We start from the raw sequence: 20,393 nt of genomic DNA on the forward strand, positions 1-20,393 counted from the left end.
GCCACACAATGCCATTTCATCACTATTCTTTCTTTGGTATTGTAGTGGCATTTTGACTCCTAATGAACTTTAAAAAAGTGTAGTTCTCTTTTATCACCTTACCTCATTTTAGAGCCAAGTAAAATTCGTGGGGAATGATGATCGAAGGTTCAAGTACAAATTGACACTTGCTGTGGGTACTTGTCATCTACCTCTGCAAGGCTTAAATCATGTGCTGCTGCAGTTGCTGACCTTCAACACCCCCCTGAAAGGAGTTCAGGGTGGAGAGCAGAAATGAGGCACTGTACACTCTGGGAAAACTGGCAGAACAAGTCTTCAGATAATTAGATATTCTCAGGAGATGATTTTATGAGCCCCAGTTCCTGTATCTCCTCACATCTAGAAAAGCACGAAATTCCTTCATGGTGACGACTGCTCCTTTTGACTAGCAGAAACCTTCAGTGAAAAATTATGTGCTTGATTGCATATACTCCCCCTTCACCAAAATCACCTACATACTGACCTTCCTTCCTAGCTCTTTGGAGCAGTTGCTCAGAGCTATCTGAAATGCTGTCTCCTGAGCTATAGTCCTCATTTTGCCCCAGATAAAACTTAATTTGCAACTCTCACATTGTGCATTTTTCTTAGGTCAGCAAAGGTATTAAGAAGTAGGCCTTGTTGGTGATCAGAAATAGCAAAACCTGAGCGTAAGAGTTAACCTTTTAGAGTAATGATATCTGATTATGATGAATCAGCAGCTCTTGAAATGCAAAGACCACCATTCACACGTAAAGATGGGCAATGGAGCGTTCCTACTTCTAAAAGGGACCTCAAATCCAATCATGTAGCCACACTCAGAAGGCGCAGATCTATTATACTTCTAAGATTTAGCGTACATCTTGGCTTGATTAGTTTTTCTCTTCATAGAATTCTAGACTTTTATATTACAGTATTTGTCAGGATTTCTGCACAGAGTAGTGCTATGATAGTTCCTTCATGTTTCTAGATTATGAATCATTTGTAAAGGCATCAAACGTCTGATTCTCTTGTCTCTTTTCTTTAAAACAGGATATTCAGTTGCTGCTGGGGAATTTACTGGGGACTCTCAGCAAGGTGAGAGACATGGTTGAAATCAAGCCATCTGTAAAACATGGGAAAAGTAGAGTGACCTGAAAAAGCTCTTTTAGGAATGTGATTTTTAAATGATTCTGAAACTTTTAATCAACATACATTTAAATAACTTTATAGCATCGTAGCCATATGAGGCTGCAGGCTCCAAAGTTCCTAGTATGATGGTTGATTTCTATTTTTTTTTCCCCAAACTTATTTATTTTTTATTGAAGGAAAGTTACTTCACAATACATTTCTGTTTTTTAACAAAATTCTGAATGTTTATGGGATGTGAGAAGCAGTGGTTGCCGTGTATCTCAGATGGCATAATCACCCTTCATCTTTATTATTTGACAGGTCTGATCCTGAAATAAGTCAGCTCCATTTTCTCTGAGCATGGTGTCTTTAGGTGCCCAGAGTAAACATCCATACATGTATCTATGCTTGTACTCATGAAGCTGGAATGTAGTGTAAGACCTATAATCTCTACGCAACACTCAACATCACCATTTGAATGGCTTTTGCAAACTTACTGTGCTTATACCTGAACTCCTGATCATTCCATTTAAATGTGCTCTCCCTTCCATCAGCTCCATCTCAGTTAGTGACAATACCATCCTCCAAGCTGCTCAAGCAAAATACCTTGCAAGTCAGCCTTGGATTGTGCTCTTTCCTCCACTCCCTACCCTTATCCAATCCATGAGCCAATTCTGCTAACTAAACTCAAAAGACAGCCAGAATCTGACTCTCACTTCCTCCACAGCTACCAGTCTCAGGTCTCCATCAATACGTTTGCAGTAGCTTCCTAACTGGTCTCCCTGCTCTCATCTTTGCCCTCCCGTAGTCTAGATCCAGTAGGCAACTGGTCCTTTAGGAACAGAAGTCACATTGTGTTACTTCTTTGCTCAATGAGTCCCCAGTTCATTCAGTGTAAATCCTGAGTCTTCACAATGACCTGAAAGACTCCGTTCATGAGAGCCCACTTACTTTAACCTCATCTCCTTTGGGGCTTCCCTGGTGGCTCAGAGGTTAAAGTGTCTGCCTGCAATGTGGGAGACCTGGGTTTGATCCCTGGGTTAGGAAGATTCTCTGGAGAAGGAAATGGCAACCCACTCCAATATTCTTGCCTGGAGAATCCCATGGACGGAGGAGCCTGGTGGGCTACAGTCCACAGGGTTGCAAAGAGTCGGACACGACTGAGCGACTTCACTTTCACTTTTCTTCCTTGTCCTTTACTCCTCACCCCAGCCATCCTGCCCTCCTTGCTGTTCTTTGAATTCTCCAGATACACGTCTACCTCAGGGCCTTTGCACGTGCTGTTCCTTCTGATTAGAACGTATGTCTCCCAGATCTCCATAATATTTTACTCCCTCACTTTCTTCAGTTTTCACTAACCTGTCATCTTCTTGCCAAGACCTCCCCAACCACCAGGTAAATCATAATTCCTTCCTCCTCCCAATTTGAGCACCCCCAGTACCATTTTACCTGCTTAGTTCTTCTACTGTATACTCATCCCCTTCTAACATGACATTTAATGGACTCTACTTTTCAAATTAACTGCCTCTTCCAGCTCAAGTATAAACTTCATGAGAGTAGAGAATTTTGTCTTCATTCCCTGCTGTAGCCTATGGTTGCCTGTCAGTGTTGATTGAATGAGTGAATTTATTGATACTACTTAAAAGTCCAACATCTAAACCCAAATGAATCTTCTCTGATTATTAACACTCCAAAAGCATGAATGCCCAACTCTGCTAGAGTTTAGTATGTGGGGTAGAATTAATGCTAGAATTTGTGCTATATATTTAGGAGCAGGTTTGAGGAAAGGGAAATTTGAATGGAAGGGGACTTTTTTCCCAGGCTCCCTTCCTTTAAATTAAACTAACATTTTAACCCCAAAGGATAGTTTAGATTTATAGAACTGAAAACTGGAAAGATCTTTGATAATCAATCAGTTCCAACTCCTGTCTTTTGTAGGTGACTGGAAGAAGTTAGGTTCAAGGATTGATCCTGGGTTTATAGAAGACCCAAGGACTAAAACCACTGCTTTCAGAATCTAGAGCCATATCATTGTGCGTTGGAACACGCGGCCCCCTTTTCACCAGAGTTGCTTCTTCTATCTCTATTATCAAAGCTTCCTTCTTTGCATACTCTTGGCTATGAGGATGCCCTAGAATTCTGTTCCAGGGCAGCCAGGCTCAATCATTTATGATATGAGGTTTTTCCTTAGGTAACTGAAATTGCTTGAACACTGTCCCTTAGTGGGACTGCTGCTGCTGCTAAGTCGCTTCAGTTGTGTCCGACTCTGTGCGACCCCATAGACGGCAGCCCACCAGGCTCCCCTGTCCCTGGGATTCTCCAGGCAAGAACACTGGAGTGGGTTGCCATTTCCTTCTCCAATGCATGAAAGTGAAAAGTGAAAGTGAAATTGCTCAGTCATGTCCAACTCTTAGTGACCCCATGGACTGCAGCCTACCAGGCTCCTCCACCCATGGGATTCTCCAGGCAAGAGTACTGGAGTGGGGTGCCATTGCTTTCTCCGCTTAGTGGGACAGGAGATGTTATTTTGTACACTGCCACGGGAGACTAGTTCAGAAGACAGTGAAAGCTGGAGAAACCAAAGTAAGAGGTTTAACTGACAAATCACACACACATCTGAGAAGGCAGGCTTATGTTCTAGAGGCTGAAATGCATGGAGGCTCTGGTGGAGGCAGGTGATTCTAGAAGTACAACTTTTGAGTCCCCTGTTTTCTTTTTCTGTAGCAGAGGCAAAAGCCAATGCAAAACTGTAACTTCAAACTTCAGCTGTCTACGTGATCCATGATAGTTACTTATTCAAAAAGTACCATCTTTAGCTGATTTGTTGAATAGCTTTAAAGTAGACTGTGTAATTTACCTTCTAAATGACTTTTCATCACAGAATTGGTTGCTGGAGTTCCAAGAGGCGCACAGAATTTTGGATATGTGAGTACTAAGAATGTTTATAGGATATTTTGCATATGTGCAAAGAATCATTTTTTTTAATCATTTTAAAGATTTAAATCTTTGAAATCTTTTAAAGTGCTCTTAAAGATCCACACTTGTTTGCTTATGCAAAGGGAGGCTAGATTCTTTTCTGATCCATGTATAGGATCAACTCCATCATTTGTGGGACCCAGTGTGAAGTGAAAATGCCTGGCCCCTTGTTTGAAATTCTTAAGGATTTCAGGACAGTGACAGCTGGGCTATCCAAAGGATAGGGCTTGTCTGAGTGTAGGGCCCTGCCTGACTGCACAGGTCACATACCCATGAAGTTAGCCCCGTCCTGTGCATAATTTGGGAGTAATTGCCGAGGATCCCATTGTTGACATGATCAGCATTTTAATATGCCTCACACAGTAAACACAACAAGGTCGATTGTTATGTGACTAGTGTATTAGTTTTCAAGGGCTGTCATAAGAAATGACCCCAAATCGGGTGGCTGAGAACATAAATTTGTTCTCTCCCAGTTCAGGAGGCTGGAAATCTGAAGTCAAGTTGTGACGGCCAGGTCGTGCTCCTTTCCACATACACGGGGGAGGACTCTTCCCGCCTCGTCCAGCTTCAGGTGGCTCTGCCTTCCCTTGGCGCGTGGCAGCTTCACTCCCATCTCTGCCCTGGCCTCCATGTGGTCTTCCTCCATCTATGTCTGTGTGTCCTCTCCTCCTTTTATAAGGACACCTGTCATTGGACACAGGGCCCACCCTAAAGCCACTATGATTTCATTTCAAGATCCTTAACTTTACTTATTTCTATAGAGACCCATAAGCTCATCTTCCAAAGTTCTGGACAGATATGAATTTTGGAGGGCTACTATTCACACCCATTACACTAGTTGCCATAAAAATAGGAAAAGAACATAAGTAGGTCTTATGAAAAGAAAAGCATTTAAAATATTTTTTAAAAGTCTGATCAGCTTGTAATAACTATAGATTTTAGGCTGGCTGGATAGAATTGAAAAGAAATATTTTTGCTATATGTAAAATACTTTCAAATTTCTTTTTTTTTTTTTTTTGCAAGAAGCCATAATCATCAATGTCCCATAATAGCATATGTTCAGAAATGAAATTTAGACTAAATTTTTGATTAGATAACTAACCATCAAATTAGTTGCTCTAAGCATTCTTGAATTCAAATATAATTTCTTTACATCCAATTAGTGATTGTGCATTCTGTCTGAAAGGATTCCAGAAACCATAAATAAAAAGTTCAACTGCATTTTTTTTTAAGATCATTCTATGGGCTTACTTTTTTTTTTTTTTTTTTTACATATAGAGCTAACCATTTATGATTTTTCACAAACATTTATAAATGATTTAAGTTATACTTTTAAAAAAGTTCTCCAGTTCTATACCAAATGAAATAACCTATCTAATTTCTCTGATTTCAGGTTTCAATCATTAACTCTACAGATATGACCTTTATTCAGAATTTCACTGGTGAACAGGTAAAGACATTTTAATGTCAAATAGTGAATGTCACTCTGCACTATTATATATTCATATTATTCATTCATAAAATAAATATTTACCTAGTACTTACTGTGTTCTAGAAACTCTTCTAAGCACTAGGAGTATAACCATGTATCAGACAAGATCCCAACTCTAACGCAGCGCTACAGGGGAGGCAGTTGAGGAGATAACAATTAATTAATAAACAAGTATGTGCCCATGATGATTTCATATACTGCTAGGTGATATAAGGGCAGAATATGCTTCCTACAAGCTAGTGGGAAGCTGCTATACAGCACACAGAGCTTTGTGGTGACCTAAATGAATGAGATGGGGCGTGGAATGGGAGGGTGGTGCAAGAGGGAGGGGATATACATATACATACAGCTGATTTCCTTCATCATACAACAGAGACTAACACAATATTGTAAAACAGCTATACCCTAATTAATTTTCCAAAAAGCCACTAATTGCTGAAATCTGAGAATAGTCCTATTATGTTGCAGTCCTGTATGTAATCTGCCTGGTGATTGGTTCTGGGTACCCGCCTTCCCTCTGAGAAGACACAAGCTTCTTCTAGTTTTCCACATATTGGTCAGAGTCAACGGGTCTAGACTCTCTTCCTGCCCTCATAGTAAATGGAACCCTCACCAACCCCAAAATATATGGAAGATGACAAAGTCTCTGATTCTGGTCCCTTTCTCCCAGGGACTAGATTTTTGCCCATTAACCACTGTCACTGGCTAAGATCTTATTATCAATGGGTCAATTCTCTGAAAGCAGGCTGCTGGTATCCTGATGACCTGGGGTCACACTTCATTCCCCACTCTGGGTTTTCCTGGGTCTTATGACCTATTGAAATTTGTCACACTTTTTTTAAAGGATGAATGTGGCCCTGTTGTGTTAGGGAGGCAATTCTGAACTGAGTTAGTCTCTCTAGGCCACCAACTTTCTCTCCTAACCACCAACCCAGGTTCTGGAACTTCTAGAAGCCTCACATTTGAATCCGGCCAAGTGACCATCTTGGCCTGCTGGATCCCAGGAGGATCCAGCTTTAAGATCCTGAAATGCTCAGCTCTTAGCTAGACACAGAAATTTGGAATCATATATTTGTCAAGCAATTTTGATAGTTTTTTGTTAAGAATACAGAGCATTTTTGACATTTCTGCTCCAATTGGGGCTTTAGTCTATCCATGACTGTGCAGTTTTCAACAAAGCATTTAACAATGTCTCTCATGAGACTCTTGTGGTAAATACAGATATATAAGGCTGCGATGATTGTGCAGTTGGGTGAATTTATACATTTTGAACAACTGTTTTCAAGTGGCGATAATTAATGGTGTATGAAAATATGGCAAGACTTCTCTCTTGTCTTTTTGTTTTACATTTTTACCATTAAAAACTCCTTAAACATTGTTAAATTTGGCCTTTCTGTAACTTTTCATCCTCAATACCACCTAGTTATTCAATCTTGAACCTCAGAATTTAATACATAAATGATGAAATTCCTCTGAGTGAGGTCACACAGTGCCACACAGAAATAAGAATTTCACTACATGTGCGCGGATTAAAGAAAAGACACGGGAGAACTGAATTACTGCATGACACAGTCAAATGAGGCATTCATTTCCTCAACAAAGAGAATTTTGCACCTGGTACCCGGGGCTTAGTCCATAAAAATACTGTAGACTGGATGACTAAAGCAACAAACCTTTATTTCTCATGGTTCTGGAGTCTGAGAAGTCGAAGATCAAAGGGTAGTCAGATTTTGTGTCTGGTGAGAGCCTGCTTCCTGGCTCACAGCCATCTTCTCACTATGTCCTCATGTGGAGGAAGGGACAAGGCCGCTCTATGGGGTTCCTTCTCTACGGACACTCATCCCGTTCATGAGGGGTCCACCCTCACAACCTAATTACCTCCCGAAGGCCCCACCTGCTATAACAACTGTGTATGTTTGGAATAGAGAAAAGAGGTGGCAGAATTAAATTATTGTGTTATACTTGTTAACTCATCTATTTATTTCTTTTGCAAAGAGTATCTGGCACCTACCCTGAGTTACACCTGGTCAGACAATGCAGATACAAGAGTGAACAACACAGACCAAGATCTCTGCCTTCCATGGAGCACAGTTTACTGTAGACTATAGGCTGATTAAATTTGGAGGTGATCGGAGGCTAAGTAAGCTAAGGCGTTGGATGGCAGATGTGGAAATGAAAAACCCTGGCAGGCAAAAACTATGGGCCAAGTCTGAAAAGATTATAAATCTTGAAAGCATAGATTGAAAAACAAAAATATAAGAGCTAGAATGTGGAGAGATTAGGTATACTGGTCACACTCACAAACAACTTAGAAACCTTAACAGACTCAGTTTGAATTGATACTGAGACATGGTTTAGCCCCAAATGAAAACCTTTTTATGCTTCAGTGGTACAAAGAGACCAAAGTCGAGAGTGTCTGTCCTACTTAACTTCTGTCAGTGTGCTCACGGGGTGTCATCTTTTCTTTGGTATCACATATCTGTAAGCAAGATGGTGAGCTGCAATCATTTCCATGTGCGATTTCATATGGAAATGGAATTAGATTTATTCTGTGATGTTCAAGATTGCAGAACTAGGCAGGAGGATTGAGGACTAGATATTATAGAAGGACCAGTTTTAGCAAAAAGTATTCTAAAAGTTATCTGCAAATTGAATGGATTGATTGTTGAACATCTCCAGAGGTTGTCCGAGCAGATGTCCGGGCTGCTGTGGGGAGCATTATGCGTTAGGTCAGGGGTTAAACTAAATGACTCTAAGACTCTGTCCACGTCTAAGGGTCTATGAATTTAAATGCAAAAGATGTGCTGCAATGTGGCCAATCTTTCAGGGAAAATTGAGACATGACTTTTTGAACACAAAATGTGTTATTTATGGTTTTCCTTTGCAGATGGCATCTTATTTTGGATATACAGTTGCAGTATCAGATGTTAACAATGATGGGTAAGTTTATAAGAACTTCCTCACTCACTGAATATTATAGTCATCCTTAAAGATGTTATATTTTTTTCTTCATGAAATACATCGTTCTATATTTCCTCAACAAGATAGAGGCTCTCTTGTTTTTTTTTTTTTTTACTTCAGCGCAAGAGGATATAACTACTAAAAAACTCTCTAGCATCCTTTTTAATGTCTTTACCACATCTGCACTTCTAAGAAAACACTATTATACTTAGTTTTATCTTTAATTTCATGAATTGAATAGTACTTGGCCATTTGAAATCCATAGCCATTGAGGAATTTGCTCATCTCTCTTTTTAGCACATGATTCATTCATAAAATATTTGCACATAAATATTGTTTCTCCTGTTATTGCATACTAGAAACATCCATGCAGAAGATAAAATAATAATGCTATTTTTTCAGATTATGGCAGTAAATTACAGTTGAACTTGGATCAAACAGCATGATAAATTATGGTTGTGTTTAAGTCATTACTTCAAAGAAACATTATTAAGCATCTCTCGATCCACTAAAAGCACCTGACAGATTAAACAAATGATTAAATAAGAAAACCAATAAATTGAGATGAACTGATTATCTATCCAACAAGTATTGTTGGAGCACCTACTATATGCCAGACATAGTTCTTGGATGCTCAGAATGTAGCGATGAGTAAGGAAGAATAGGGCTCTGCTTTCATGGAGCTTACATTTTCATAAGAAGCACAGCTCTAAAAAATCTTAACTGTGTTCCCAGATCTGGGCTAAGCACTTTAGATACATCATTGATAGATATTAGCTATGACCTTGGTATAGCTAGAAATGAACTTTATTTATTATGTGATGCCCTATGATTGGAGATAAGTTTGTTAACTTTTGTATCTTTTGGAAAATATCTTTTTATTGTTCTTTCATTTAACATATATCTGTTGAGCATCCTTTAAACACCAGCTCTGTTCTAGCACTTAAACCTGTGTTTAAGTCTTTACTCTGTTTTGGCTTTGATGAGAATCTGTTTATTAAATGTGCATTTTATTAGTTTCCATTATTTTTATAAAGAAATGCAGACTTCTACTTTACAAAAAATATAAAATCATAATTTCAGTTATTTTCACCCAAAGAACTTTAATATTGTCCTTAATGATGCTAAAAAAAATCGGTTATCAATGGTTTTTAATATCATGGCCTATAAGAAAAATCAGTTTGTTGGATTATATTAAAACTAAGCATACTAGGCTTCTGTCATTAGTTTAACTCATAAATAATTTTAGAGAATCTATAATTCCTACAATTTTTTAAATTCACAAAGCCCTTTCTAGCTTTCCCAGCATGTATCAGTGATTAAAGAATGATAAGTGAACATTATTTAGCAGAGTTCCATACTAGAATTGAAATTTAATTCTTATTCTTTACCCAATCTCTAATTTTCCCAAATCTTTCAAGTCCTGGACCCGAGTGAATGTTGTGCAGTGACTCAGACTAGGGTTAAGAACATCACCGAACTAATTGACCATTCACGGTTCAGAAGTTAGGACCCAGGTTCTGTGGGGTTGAAGCAGACTTTCCTTTCTCCATCTGAGGGATAATTAAGTACTAGTGTATGTGAGATCATCTAGTAAACACGTCATCCTATCTATCCACTACGCAGCAAAAGCAAAGTCCCTACAAATGCTCCAAAACCCACCACGGGGGAAAAAAGGTGGTGTCATTAACTAATGTGACCAAATTAATAAACTGGTGAGGATTTCCCCAGTATCTTTTTTATTTAAAGAAACACCCAGGTATCAGAAGTAGACTTCAAAAATTTAGACTAAACAGTTGTGTGCATGCTGATTGGTCATTGATAGGGTCAAGCCTGGGACTGTTTTGAAAATATTCACAAGCTGCTGAAATTAATTTCAGTTTAGTTATCTTAAAACAACCAGAGCAGTGAAGTCTTTCTGTGTAAACTCTGTTAGGAATTTCTGGACAAACTTAACAACAAAGGGAGATAGTATTTTCCTCTTGAACTTAAGCAGATCTGTTTTTTATTTTCTTATGGCTTTTTGACCCTTTTAGTATTTATACTATTTCAGAAATTCACAGAAATACAATTTAATCCATTGGATTGTCCTAGCCTCGGCAGATCTCAAAGGAACTAAATTTAGAGATTCTTAGCAGTTGGTTAACTTGAGAGCACTTTAGAGAAAATTTATTTGAAAGGAAGCAGCTTTGAGTAACTGTGTTTTGGTGCCAGATTTAGTCCAAGTGGATTCTCTCAAAGAGGAGAAATTGTTATGATGCGATTAAGCAGAAAATCTAGAAAATTAAAGCATAAAGAAGCTGCAGATTAAATTGATTTCCGTAATGTAATTGATAAGCCATATTAGTTTTTGCCTGTCATAAAACAATTATATCGATTAGATATCAATTCTAATATAAAGCCTCCTAACCTGCCTTCTCTTAATAAATAACTACATTCTGAAAATCAGTCTTGGGTATTAGCATACACTAAGAACTGTTGAGAAAGAAGAAGAAATGGAAAATTTTATGGGTTAAAGTTAAATCAACATATTAAATGCTATTTGGCTGTAGAAAACTTAAATTCAGATTCTTCATAATGAATATTCTCGTTGATGGGTTCCCTCATCCCCCCTCTCTCAGTATATTTATGCTTTTCTCTTCAGAAAAATATTTATAATGTTTTGCCTCTAACAACACGTGAAAGGACGAGAACCTGCGTCTTACATTATATTGTTAGAGTGGACATAATACTTTTTTAGACATAAAAAAGAGACACAAATAAATGCATAGAAACTGAAAAAGAACTATGCTCAAATATTGGACAATTCAGATAAGATGAAGTTTAGTGTATATATCCTACTTTTATACCTTAGATCTCATCCAAACCACCGACATGACCCAAGCAGAGAAAGTGGCTTTTAGTGAAAACCTCATCATAAATAGTATTTCTTCATCATTGTTCTTTTTTGAGATTATATAATCTTATATATATATTATATATTTTTAGAATAGTACCCAGCTGTTATACAACTGCTTTTTCAGAAGTTCAGTGAAAAGCATCCTTACTAATAAATATTGTTAAACTTTAAACTTGAATTGAGTCTATTCAAAAAAAGGATTTGAAAAATAAATTTTGAAATAGCCTAATAGCATGCATGGCCTACTGCAATAGTTTTTCAGTGGCTTTTTGGCCTGTGGGTTCATAATTAGAAATACGTTTGACATTGCAACCCAGTATACACACACAACTGAAACAGAAGGTTTCACGGAACAGTACTTACTCTTATTATGTGCCATGCATTCACTCATATTTTCTATTTCATTTTTCAAAATTGCTTGTCAAGACCCATTAAATTGATTTCACAATTCACTGCTGCTGCTGCTGCTAAGTGGCTTCAGTCGTGTCCGACTCTGTGCGACCCTATAGACGGCAGCCCACCAGGCTTCCTCGTCCCTGGGATTCTCCAGGCAAGAACACTGGAGTGGGTTGCCATTTCCCTCTCCAATGCGTGGAAGTGAAAAGTGAAAGTGAAGTCGCTCAGTCGTGTCTGACTCTCAGCAACCCCATGGACTGCAGCCTACCAGGCTCCTCCGTCCATGGGATTTTCCAGACAACAGTACTGGAGTGGGGTGCCATTGCCTTCTCCTCAGAATTCACTAATGAGTTTTAAATCAAGATTTTAAAACACCAGCCTAAACAATAATATATATTGTGACAGTTAAGTAGTATTATTGTTAACATAATTTTGGCACTAAGTGCAAAATATTCTGCAAGGCACATTGAACCAATTGAATCCAAGACAGTTATTGTCTCTCAGCTTTATGAGAACACAATTATAAATTGAGAACAAATGTCTTTCTCCTTTTTGGCGTTTAGAACATTTTAGAAGACTTACACTTAAATATCTAGGGAACTGTATCTCTGTGAAAATAAATCAATGTTGTCATACTCCTCCAAGAAGCCAAAGATTGCACGGATGTGCTAATCTTTCACAATGATAGGTCGAATAATTTTGCATTTCTAGAACTCCCCAGTGTTGGCGGTGAGAAACACAGTAAGGCAATGTGTCAGTCCCCTGTCATGTTATATCCTCAGGGACCAATTGTATGGCTTTGCTCCTTCTTTGGAGAATGGGAAAATGGTCCCCATCAATCTCAGCGCTAGAGGACCAGGGGATTTACATGCCTTTGAACTTCAAGGCAGCGGCGGACACAATTAGGTGTTTAACAAATACCTCTTTATCCTGGCAATAATAACAACAGAAATACAAAAAATAACAAATAGCTCTTCATCCTGGCAATAATAATAACAGAAAATTTAAAAATAAATACATAAGAAATTGAACATTTTCCTCCAAGGAAAATCCCGAAGCTTGGAACAACCCCAGTCCCTACCTCCCTCTTGGCCCAGACCATGGAAGCAGAGTGAGAAAATGCATTTGGAATAGTTTTAAGAAAATATTTTACCTAGTGGCTTGGTTGGTAAAGAATCCACCTGCAGTGCACGAGATGCAGGTTCGATCCCTGGAAAAGGAAAATGGCGAAGATCCCCCGGAAAAAGGAAACGGCAACTCATTCCACTATTCTTGCCCGGGAAATCCCATGGACAGAGAAGCCTGCCCGGCTATACTTCACGGGGTCACAAGAGTCAGACACGACTGAGAGACTAAACCACCACCACCACCAGCAATCAATTGCTATTTCTTTCTTGAAATGTTATCAGTCTGAAAAATTATCTACTAGTTTTCTGTGATAACATCTACTTTCACAAAGGAAAAACCTAAATTTGTATTTGGGAGGAAAATTTTATTTTCTGCCTTTCTAGTTAGTATGAGAACCTTCTCTGGCCTCTGTTTTATTTAAATGGAGGTGCCGAAAGAAAAGAGGAGGATAGGCTTTATTTTAAACCTTATCACTGCAAGAAAACTTCGTAATATAAATGTACAATTAAATAAATTGTGGACAAATTTTCATCCATGTTTTCAAAAACCTAGTTAGGTCTTTCTGATATGTTTTACTTGTGTAAGTATGTTTCCTGGAAATAGGCTAAAAAGCTGAAAAGAGTGAAATATCTGTGGTTTTCTTAAAGTAGTCATTTTTAACATAGTTTGAAAGGTTCAATGTGATAATTCAGCAACTCTTATTTTCTTATGGCATTCTATTCTGAAGACATAACAAAGCAATGAAAGAAATATGATGACTGTAAAATGTCTCCTGGAAAAAGAAATAAACCAGTGGAAATGTACTCGTCTCATTGATTAGAAGTCTACCCAAAAGCAGCTCATGTCTGTGCTATTCTCTCTCTGGTCCCTGCAGGATGGATGACATACTGATTGGGGCACCTCTCTTTATGGAACGTGAATTTGAGAGCAGCCCCAGAGAGGTAGGGCAAGTTTATCTGTATCTGCAAGAGAGCGCCCTCGTCTTCAGAGACCCGCAGGTGCTCGCAGGCACCGAGGTTTTCGGGAGATTCGGCAGTGCTGTGGCACATTTAGGAGACCTGAACCAAGATGGATACAATGGTAATTTATACCACTGCATGGAAATTACTTATGTGCCATAAGATCATGTTACTGTTACATGAAGCAAGCAACAGATTTCACGGTGCTGTATGTGAAACAGTTCTTATGATTGGTCTTTAATAAATTATCTAAAATTTCAAGGTAATTTAAACTTTATTTAGTTTGGGCTAATATAGATGTTGGGGCTTCCCAGATGGCACAGTGGTAAAGAATCCACCTGCCAATGCAGGAGACGCAAGAGATGTGGGTTTGATCCCTAGGTCAGGAAGATCCCCTGGCGGGGGAAATGGCAACCCAATCCAGTATTTTTGCCTGGAAAATTCCATGGACAGAGGAGCCTGGCCCAGGGATCAAACTTAGAATGCCTTCTAAGTACCCTCTTCTCAGTAAAACATGACAGCTCACACAAAATTTTGCATACATTTTCAGGGCCTTAAAGGACCAAGGTATAATGGGTTTCTTGACATTCAAGGGAGTAACAGGATTTTGCTCCAACAAAAGAGCTTAGGGAGTATTCCCATCAAATCAAAGTATTCATTAATACCTTTGGCACATGGTCATGTACTTTTATGATTTCTTTGAAAAAACATGTCTCAGCAATGTATGGTAACTTTTAAAGCACCATAAAACATAAAGGCATATTAAAAGCTCATGGTTCCAGGGAAATTTTTTAAAAAAAGACAAGTTCATCTTCAACTGATGTGTTGCTTTCAAAAACTGCCCTATTCCTGAACACCAAATGAAATAAATAATGCTAAATTATTGGTGGAATCATCTTTTTCATTCTCTTCTCTTCGTCTTTTCTCTCAAACCTTTAATGATACTTTTGAGAGCTAAGAGAGACATTTCTAATGACCTAAAAGGGGTTCTGTCTCTCTGAGCCTTGGTATCTCTAAAATGATGCCCAAATGGGATGAAACCAGGGGACAGATGTCAACTCATGGATTCAGAGGATATGAGAAAGGTACCCCTTTCCTTCTGCAACAGGCTGAGTTTTTTGAGAGTTTATCCTTACCTGTTAAGTGAAAGTGGGTTTATGATCCTTGTTATATAGTAAAAATCAATTTACAATTTATGTAGTCTTATCAGACTTACTTAGGAACAAAGATAAATAGAGGACAAAATGAGGATGCGCAGTGATGTCCGTGGCACAGAATTGTTATGCTATTGTGTTATTGGTGCTCTTTTTCATGTAAACCTAAGTAGTTAGGTGCATTGTTTAGAACAATCCTGTTGAACACAGAAGGTCATTTTCATTTAGTCCTAAGTTTAAGTGGGAGATGGTTGTTAGGGCTCTTTCCCAGTATCTCAGAGGCCTTGACTATGAAATGACTCTTGCCTACATCATGGGGTGATGTCATCATTCAAGAATGTAATCTTTGTGAAAGAAGATGTTTATTACTTTTAACAAGAAACTCTAAGTACCCTGCAAATGTGCCTTAATTGGTCTATCCAGCCCAGTGCGCTGACCCAGCTCTTCCCCATCCCTTACTAAGTTTCCACGTAGACCACCCTCTGGCTGCTCTTCAGGTGGGCCAAGCTCCTTGCATCCCTGGGCCTTTATACAGTCGTCCCTTCTTCTTGGACTGCTTTTCCTTCTGATTCCACATGGTTCGTTTCATCTCGTCCCCAGACTTCAGTTTCTAGGTCAACCTTATAGACATCTTGTCTGAACACTTCATCTAAAATAAGAATCCAGTCACTCTCCATCACATCAGTATTTTTAAGATCCTCTACATAGCATTTGTCACTTTTCAATCTTTCCTTGATTCTGTGTGTGTGTGTGTTTTCAACCACGCTGCCCAGCAAACGGGATCTTAGTTTCCCAAACAGGGATTGAACCCGTGCCCCGTACATTGGAAGGATGGAGTCTTAACCACTGGAAGGCCAGGGAAGTCCCCCCTGATTATTTCTTTGTTCAAATTGTCTATTCCCCACGCTAGAGTATAAACTTTTGAAAATCAGTGTCTGGTTCACCACTGAATCCACTGTACCGGACACATAGTAGGCACTTGGTAAATATTTTTTGGATGGATGAAAGGCAACGGATAATTTCCTCTTGCTGTAGTCCTACATATTTTTTTCTGGAAAACCGAAGAAGCCCTTTGGATTGTTGCTGTGTGTACTTAATTCTCAAACATTCTTCTTTAATGAGAAATAATGTGTCTCTGTCTGCAGACGTTGCCATTGGTGCGCCCTTTGCAGGCAAGGATCAAAGAGGAAAAGTGCTCATTTACAACGGGAACAAGAATGGCTTAAACACCAAGCCTTCCCAGATTCTGCAAGGAGTGTGGGCCTCCCAGGCTGTCCCTTCTGGATTCGGCTTTACTTTAAGAGGAGATTCAGACATAGACAAGAATGATTACCCTGGTAAGTTTTTCTTCCTTTTCACATGAGAAAGTCTGCTTCCTAGAAAGGACCATTCTCTGGACCTTGCAGCGTGTTTAAGCAGCTCTCTTGTGCAGGCTGAGCTTGCGCATGCACAGGTTCTTTGGGTACCATTCTAGAGCAACTTTTCGGAGAGTCTGAAGACAGACAAAACAAACACTCCTTTTCCTGTCAAGAGATGATGTTAAAAAAGCAAGATGGCTTTTAAAAAAACTGCATTGGACATAAAACTTATCAACTTTGTAGCAAAAATTTTTATTTGAAACCCCGCAGTAATCTGGTCTCCATCGACCAAGACAGCTTACGTCAGAGACCTTTTTAGAGTAATTTATTTTAACCCTATAATTCCCTGTTGAGCTCATAGTTCCTATGAATTCACTTATGAACCTCAACATTTCTGTCCTAAAACTCATGGTTTGGGAGCATAAATATTTTCCACCCGTGTTTGGGGGTTGTCCAAAGATAGACTGTTTTAAAGCAAAGCAAAAGGAACTGGTTCTTGATACAGATCATAAACAATTCTTGATTGCCTAATTCATTGTGAGGATTCATCAGAAATCCATGTAGCACAGCTAGATAATTCATGTTTTATGCACACTGTCAGAAAGTACGGATTTGTCTTAAAGGATTGTTTCAGTAATCAGGGTTATTAGCAGAGAACATTAGACTTCTTGGTTTTGTGGTTCAGTTTTCCCTTTTGTGTTGGTTATTTTAAGGTGGTTTCAACAAATACTTAAAGATCATTAATAGTTCACTGACAGTTTTGACCATTTATTGAGACCTTGTCTCTTTCTATCACTTCTATCCTCATTGAGTATTTTCCATATGTAGAGCTTTTTTCTGGTCTGGGGCAGCATTCCGAGAAACTGGTTGCTGAAATATACATTACTAATTTTAATCCTTCAACTTTCTTCTCCCCTCTGGATTGGGCAGAAAGGATACTACAACAAATTCTTATAAATTTGCCAGAAATGTTTCATGGCACTATAAACATTGTAGTGGGCTCGTAGCAGATGTAGAATTATATTCTATATGGATGTGTTCTAGCTGAGGCAATTTCAAGAGCATCTAGTGAAATTTATTTTCTTAGGTTTTATTATACTGTCTGATCAATGATGGTTAGGTTTTCTTTGGGGGAGGGGAGTCTCATATATATTTTATTTTAAATAATCCCCAAATTAGATTCCCTATGTGATGTCTTCCCAAACTATGTCATCTCTTGATTATATCTTTTTTCATCCTTCTTAACAATCAGCAAATGGTCACTTGAGGCCATCACTGGTCAGTAACTTTGTCCACTGAGGCTGATTCACTTTACAGTGATTAATGATATTAATACAGTGTATCCATCTGTCTATGAGAAAATATCCTGTTCTCAGACAGGACCATTCATGCTGCTTAGGTGAATTCTTAACCTCAAGATAGTCTTGAGGGTTTCAGAGTTCATGGGTGCATCTCGGTTAGTAGATCCGAGTTCTGGCTCCAGTTCTCTCTCAGCTATAGATGGCTTGCTTATGCTTCATGATCTTGTAACATTTTCCTTCATCCTCATCCTCTTGCAAACATCCTCTTACAAAATGAATGCCATTCAAAGAAGGCTTTTTGTCTTGACACCAAGTCCCCAGGGACCTAATGAGAGGAAAACTGCCTTATGGGAAGGTAGCTGGATCCTATTAGCTAGTGCAGCAGATTGGAAATTTGCAGGCATAATTCAGGAATCAGACATGGAACTTTCCTCATTTTTCTATAAGCAAATGCCCTTTAACCCTCAAGCCTCCATTCCCACTATGGTATTGGAAAACCTCAACCTTGCAGTCATGTCTAGATTCAAGACTCAATATCACTTGGGTAAATATGTGTTTGGATTCAAAACTCTCTCTTTCCTCCCTCTGCAGCAACTCTGCCAAGAAATGGAACAGCAAAGGTGGGGAGCCTTTTGTCCAGGGATAGAGAAAGGGGTTCCTGGACCAAGGACATAACCTGTAGCTGTTGGCCTCTGGCTGAAGGATGGCTCAGTCTCTCAGTGTTTGACATGTTGCTCAAGCTTCGGTGATTAATCCTGTGGTTTGCGCAGTGGCCGCTGCTCAAAAGTTCCATGTGTCCTGGTTCCTCCTTGTCCTATTTTGGCCTCTTCTGATTCCCCCTCAGCAGGTGCTTCTGTGCCACCATTGGGACTCATAGGTCAGGGTCTTCAGGTTTCAGAAATTGCCTTTAAGCTTATTCTTCCTTTGGCCATTGCTAATTTTCCACCCAAGCATCTGTTACTCCAGCACCTAAGAGGGCTGCAATCTTCTTGGGTTTTGCTTGAGAAGTATTGTAGCAAAAACCCTCTTTTCCCCCAAAAGGTTATTGGGTGGCATGCTTTATAGACTCTGTAGTTTACTTTGCAAACTCTGTGTTCTCATTCTCCATGATCTGTCTTGTGATTTTCCAAACCAGTCAGTCTTTTCGGGAAATTATAAAGAAATGCAGTTCTCTTTCCCTCTGGGGTCTTGCTCCTTCAAATCAAAAGAAATCTATCTTCAGATCATTGTCCCTTCTATGAGCTTTAAAATCCATTTGACAAATTGAATTTCTTCTCCTAGGGTGTATCTCCTCATACTTGCTAAGCAGTGGTTCTCAATCTTGGCTTCACATTAGGATGCGCTGGGGAAATTTTAAAAATCCTTATACTCAGGTCACCCTGCAGAGCAGTTAATTCAGAGTCTCCAGGGAGTAGAACTCAGACCACGGTCATGTATTTAAGTGACCTGGGTCTTTCTAGTGTACAACCAGGCAGGGAACTAATGATCTTAAGCAAGATTCCCCCACTTTAATGAACATCTGGATCACCTGGGCCTCTTGTTCAAATGCAGATCCTGATTCAGTAGGTCAAGTGGGTGGGCGAGACTCCTCATTTTCAGCACGTTCCCTGGTGACACCCTCACTGGTGACACTGCTGGTCTTCACACCACATCCCGAGTAGCAGATTCTGAAACAGCGTGACGCCAGTTACCTGTTGTGCCTGTTACAAGCGTGCGTGCTGTTGCCTTCATCGTGCCCAACTCTTTGTGACCCCCCTGGGCTACAGCTTGCCGGGTTCCTCTATCCATGGGATTCTGCAGCTGAATGCATTGCACCCGTTCAGATGTTTTGACTTCCTGGGTCTGGAATGCGGTTCAGGGATTTGTGCTTTTACCCAGGACTGTACTTTGAGAAATGCTGCTCAGGAGTGCCTGTTTCCCATGCTCACAACAGAGGGATGTGAATTCTAACCCTAACCTACTAGCTGAGCTCCAGCATTTTATTTACTCTTCCTCAGCTGTCAAACCAACCTGAGGCTCTTTTCTGTGGATTGCCTCTGGGTGGTGATGCCAGGGCACACCTATGCAGTCGCCTCATCTGAGGATGTTAAGGAAATCCCACTGAAAGTATTTCTTGCAATGCTCAACATTTCCTAGAAGTTATCTGTGCATTTAAAACAATGCCTTACTACTTTTCATTTAAAATATATTGTCACATTTGTTAGGAACTGACCTGTTTAACCTGCCTTAAGCCATAAAAGGAGCTGTTTATATTAAGGCTACAGAAATAACTCAAGGGAACCTAAGGACAAGGATTCTGCCCAGACATTGGAAGGGACTGACTGGGATCCAAGCCTGTCAGGACTTTCCTTCTCTGGTCTCTCTCTCTGTGCATCTGTTCTGCTGTCCAGCGTACTGTATTTCTCTGAGCACCAAGTGCTGTTTTGGTGCCAGAATTTGCATGTTGCAGTCGTGCTCACCCAAAGAGACTGTAATTTACCTCAGTCCCAAGTCCTGGGAAGGAAATCTCATAGACTTTGAGGCAAATGGCGATGTTTTCCAAAGAAAGTCAGAGTTGTCTTGGGGATTGTGCAAGCATCAAAATAGATAACCATTATAACTCCCCTATAAAGTAAAACAGAATACCCCCAAGATATCAGTGTTG

The 20,393-nt window shown here is 39.4% G+C and overlaps 1 protein-coding gene across 1 annotated transcript in view; it reads left to right on the plus strand.

The window, feature by feature from the left end:
• ITGA8 (integrin subunit alpha 8) overlaps positions 1–20,393 on the plus strand; it is a 190,630-nt gene that overhangs the window by 43,127 nt on the left and 127,110 nt on the right. The window contains exons 8-13 of the mRNA XM_027559856.1: positions 1,048–1,092; positions 4,007–4,050; positions 5,495–5,551; positions 8,481–8,533; positions 13,852–14,057; positions 16,236–16,427. Coding sequence (XP_027415657.1) covers positions 1,048–1,092; positions 4,007–4,050; positions 5,495–5,551; positions 8,481–8,533; positions 13,852–14,057; positions 16,236–16,427 — 597 coding nt within the window. The remainder of the gene's footprint in view (positions 1–1,047; positions 1,093–4,006; positions 4,051–5,494; positions 5,552–8,480; positions 8,534–13,851; positions 14,058–16,235; positions 16,428–20,393) is intronic.

The sequence above is a fragment of the Bos indicus x Bos taurus genome, chromosome 13 (genome assembly GCF_003369695.1).
Source record: "Bos indicus x Bos taurus breed Angus x Brahman F1 hybrid chromosome 13, Bos_hybrid_MaternalHap_v2.0, whole genome shotgun sequence".
NCBI lineage: Eukaryota > Metazoa > Chordata > Mammalia > Artiodactyla > Bovidae > Bos > Bos indicus x Bos taurus.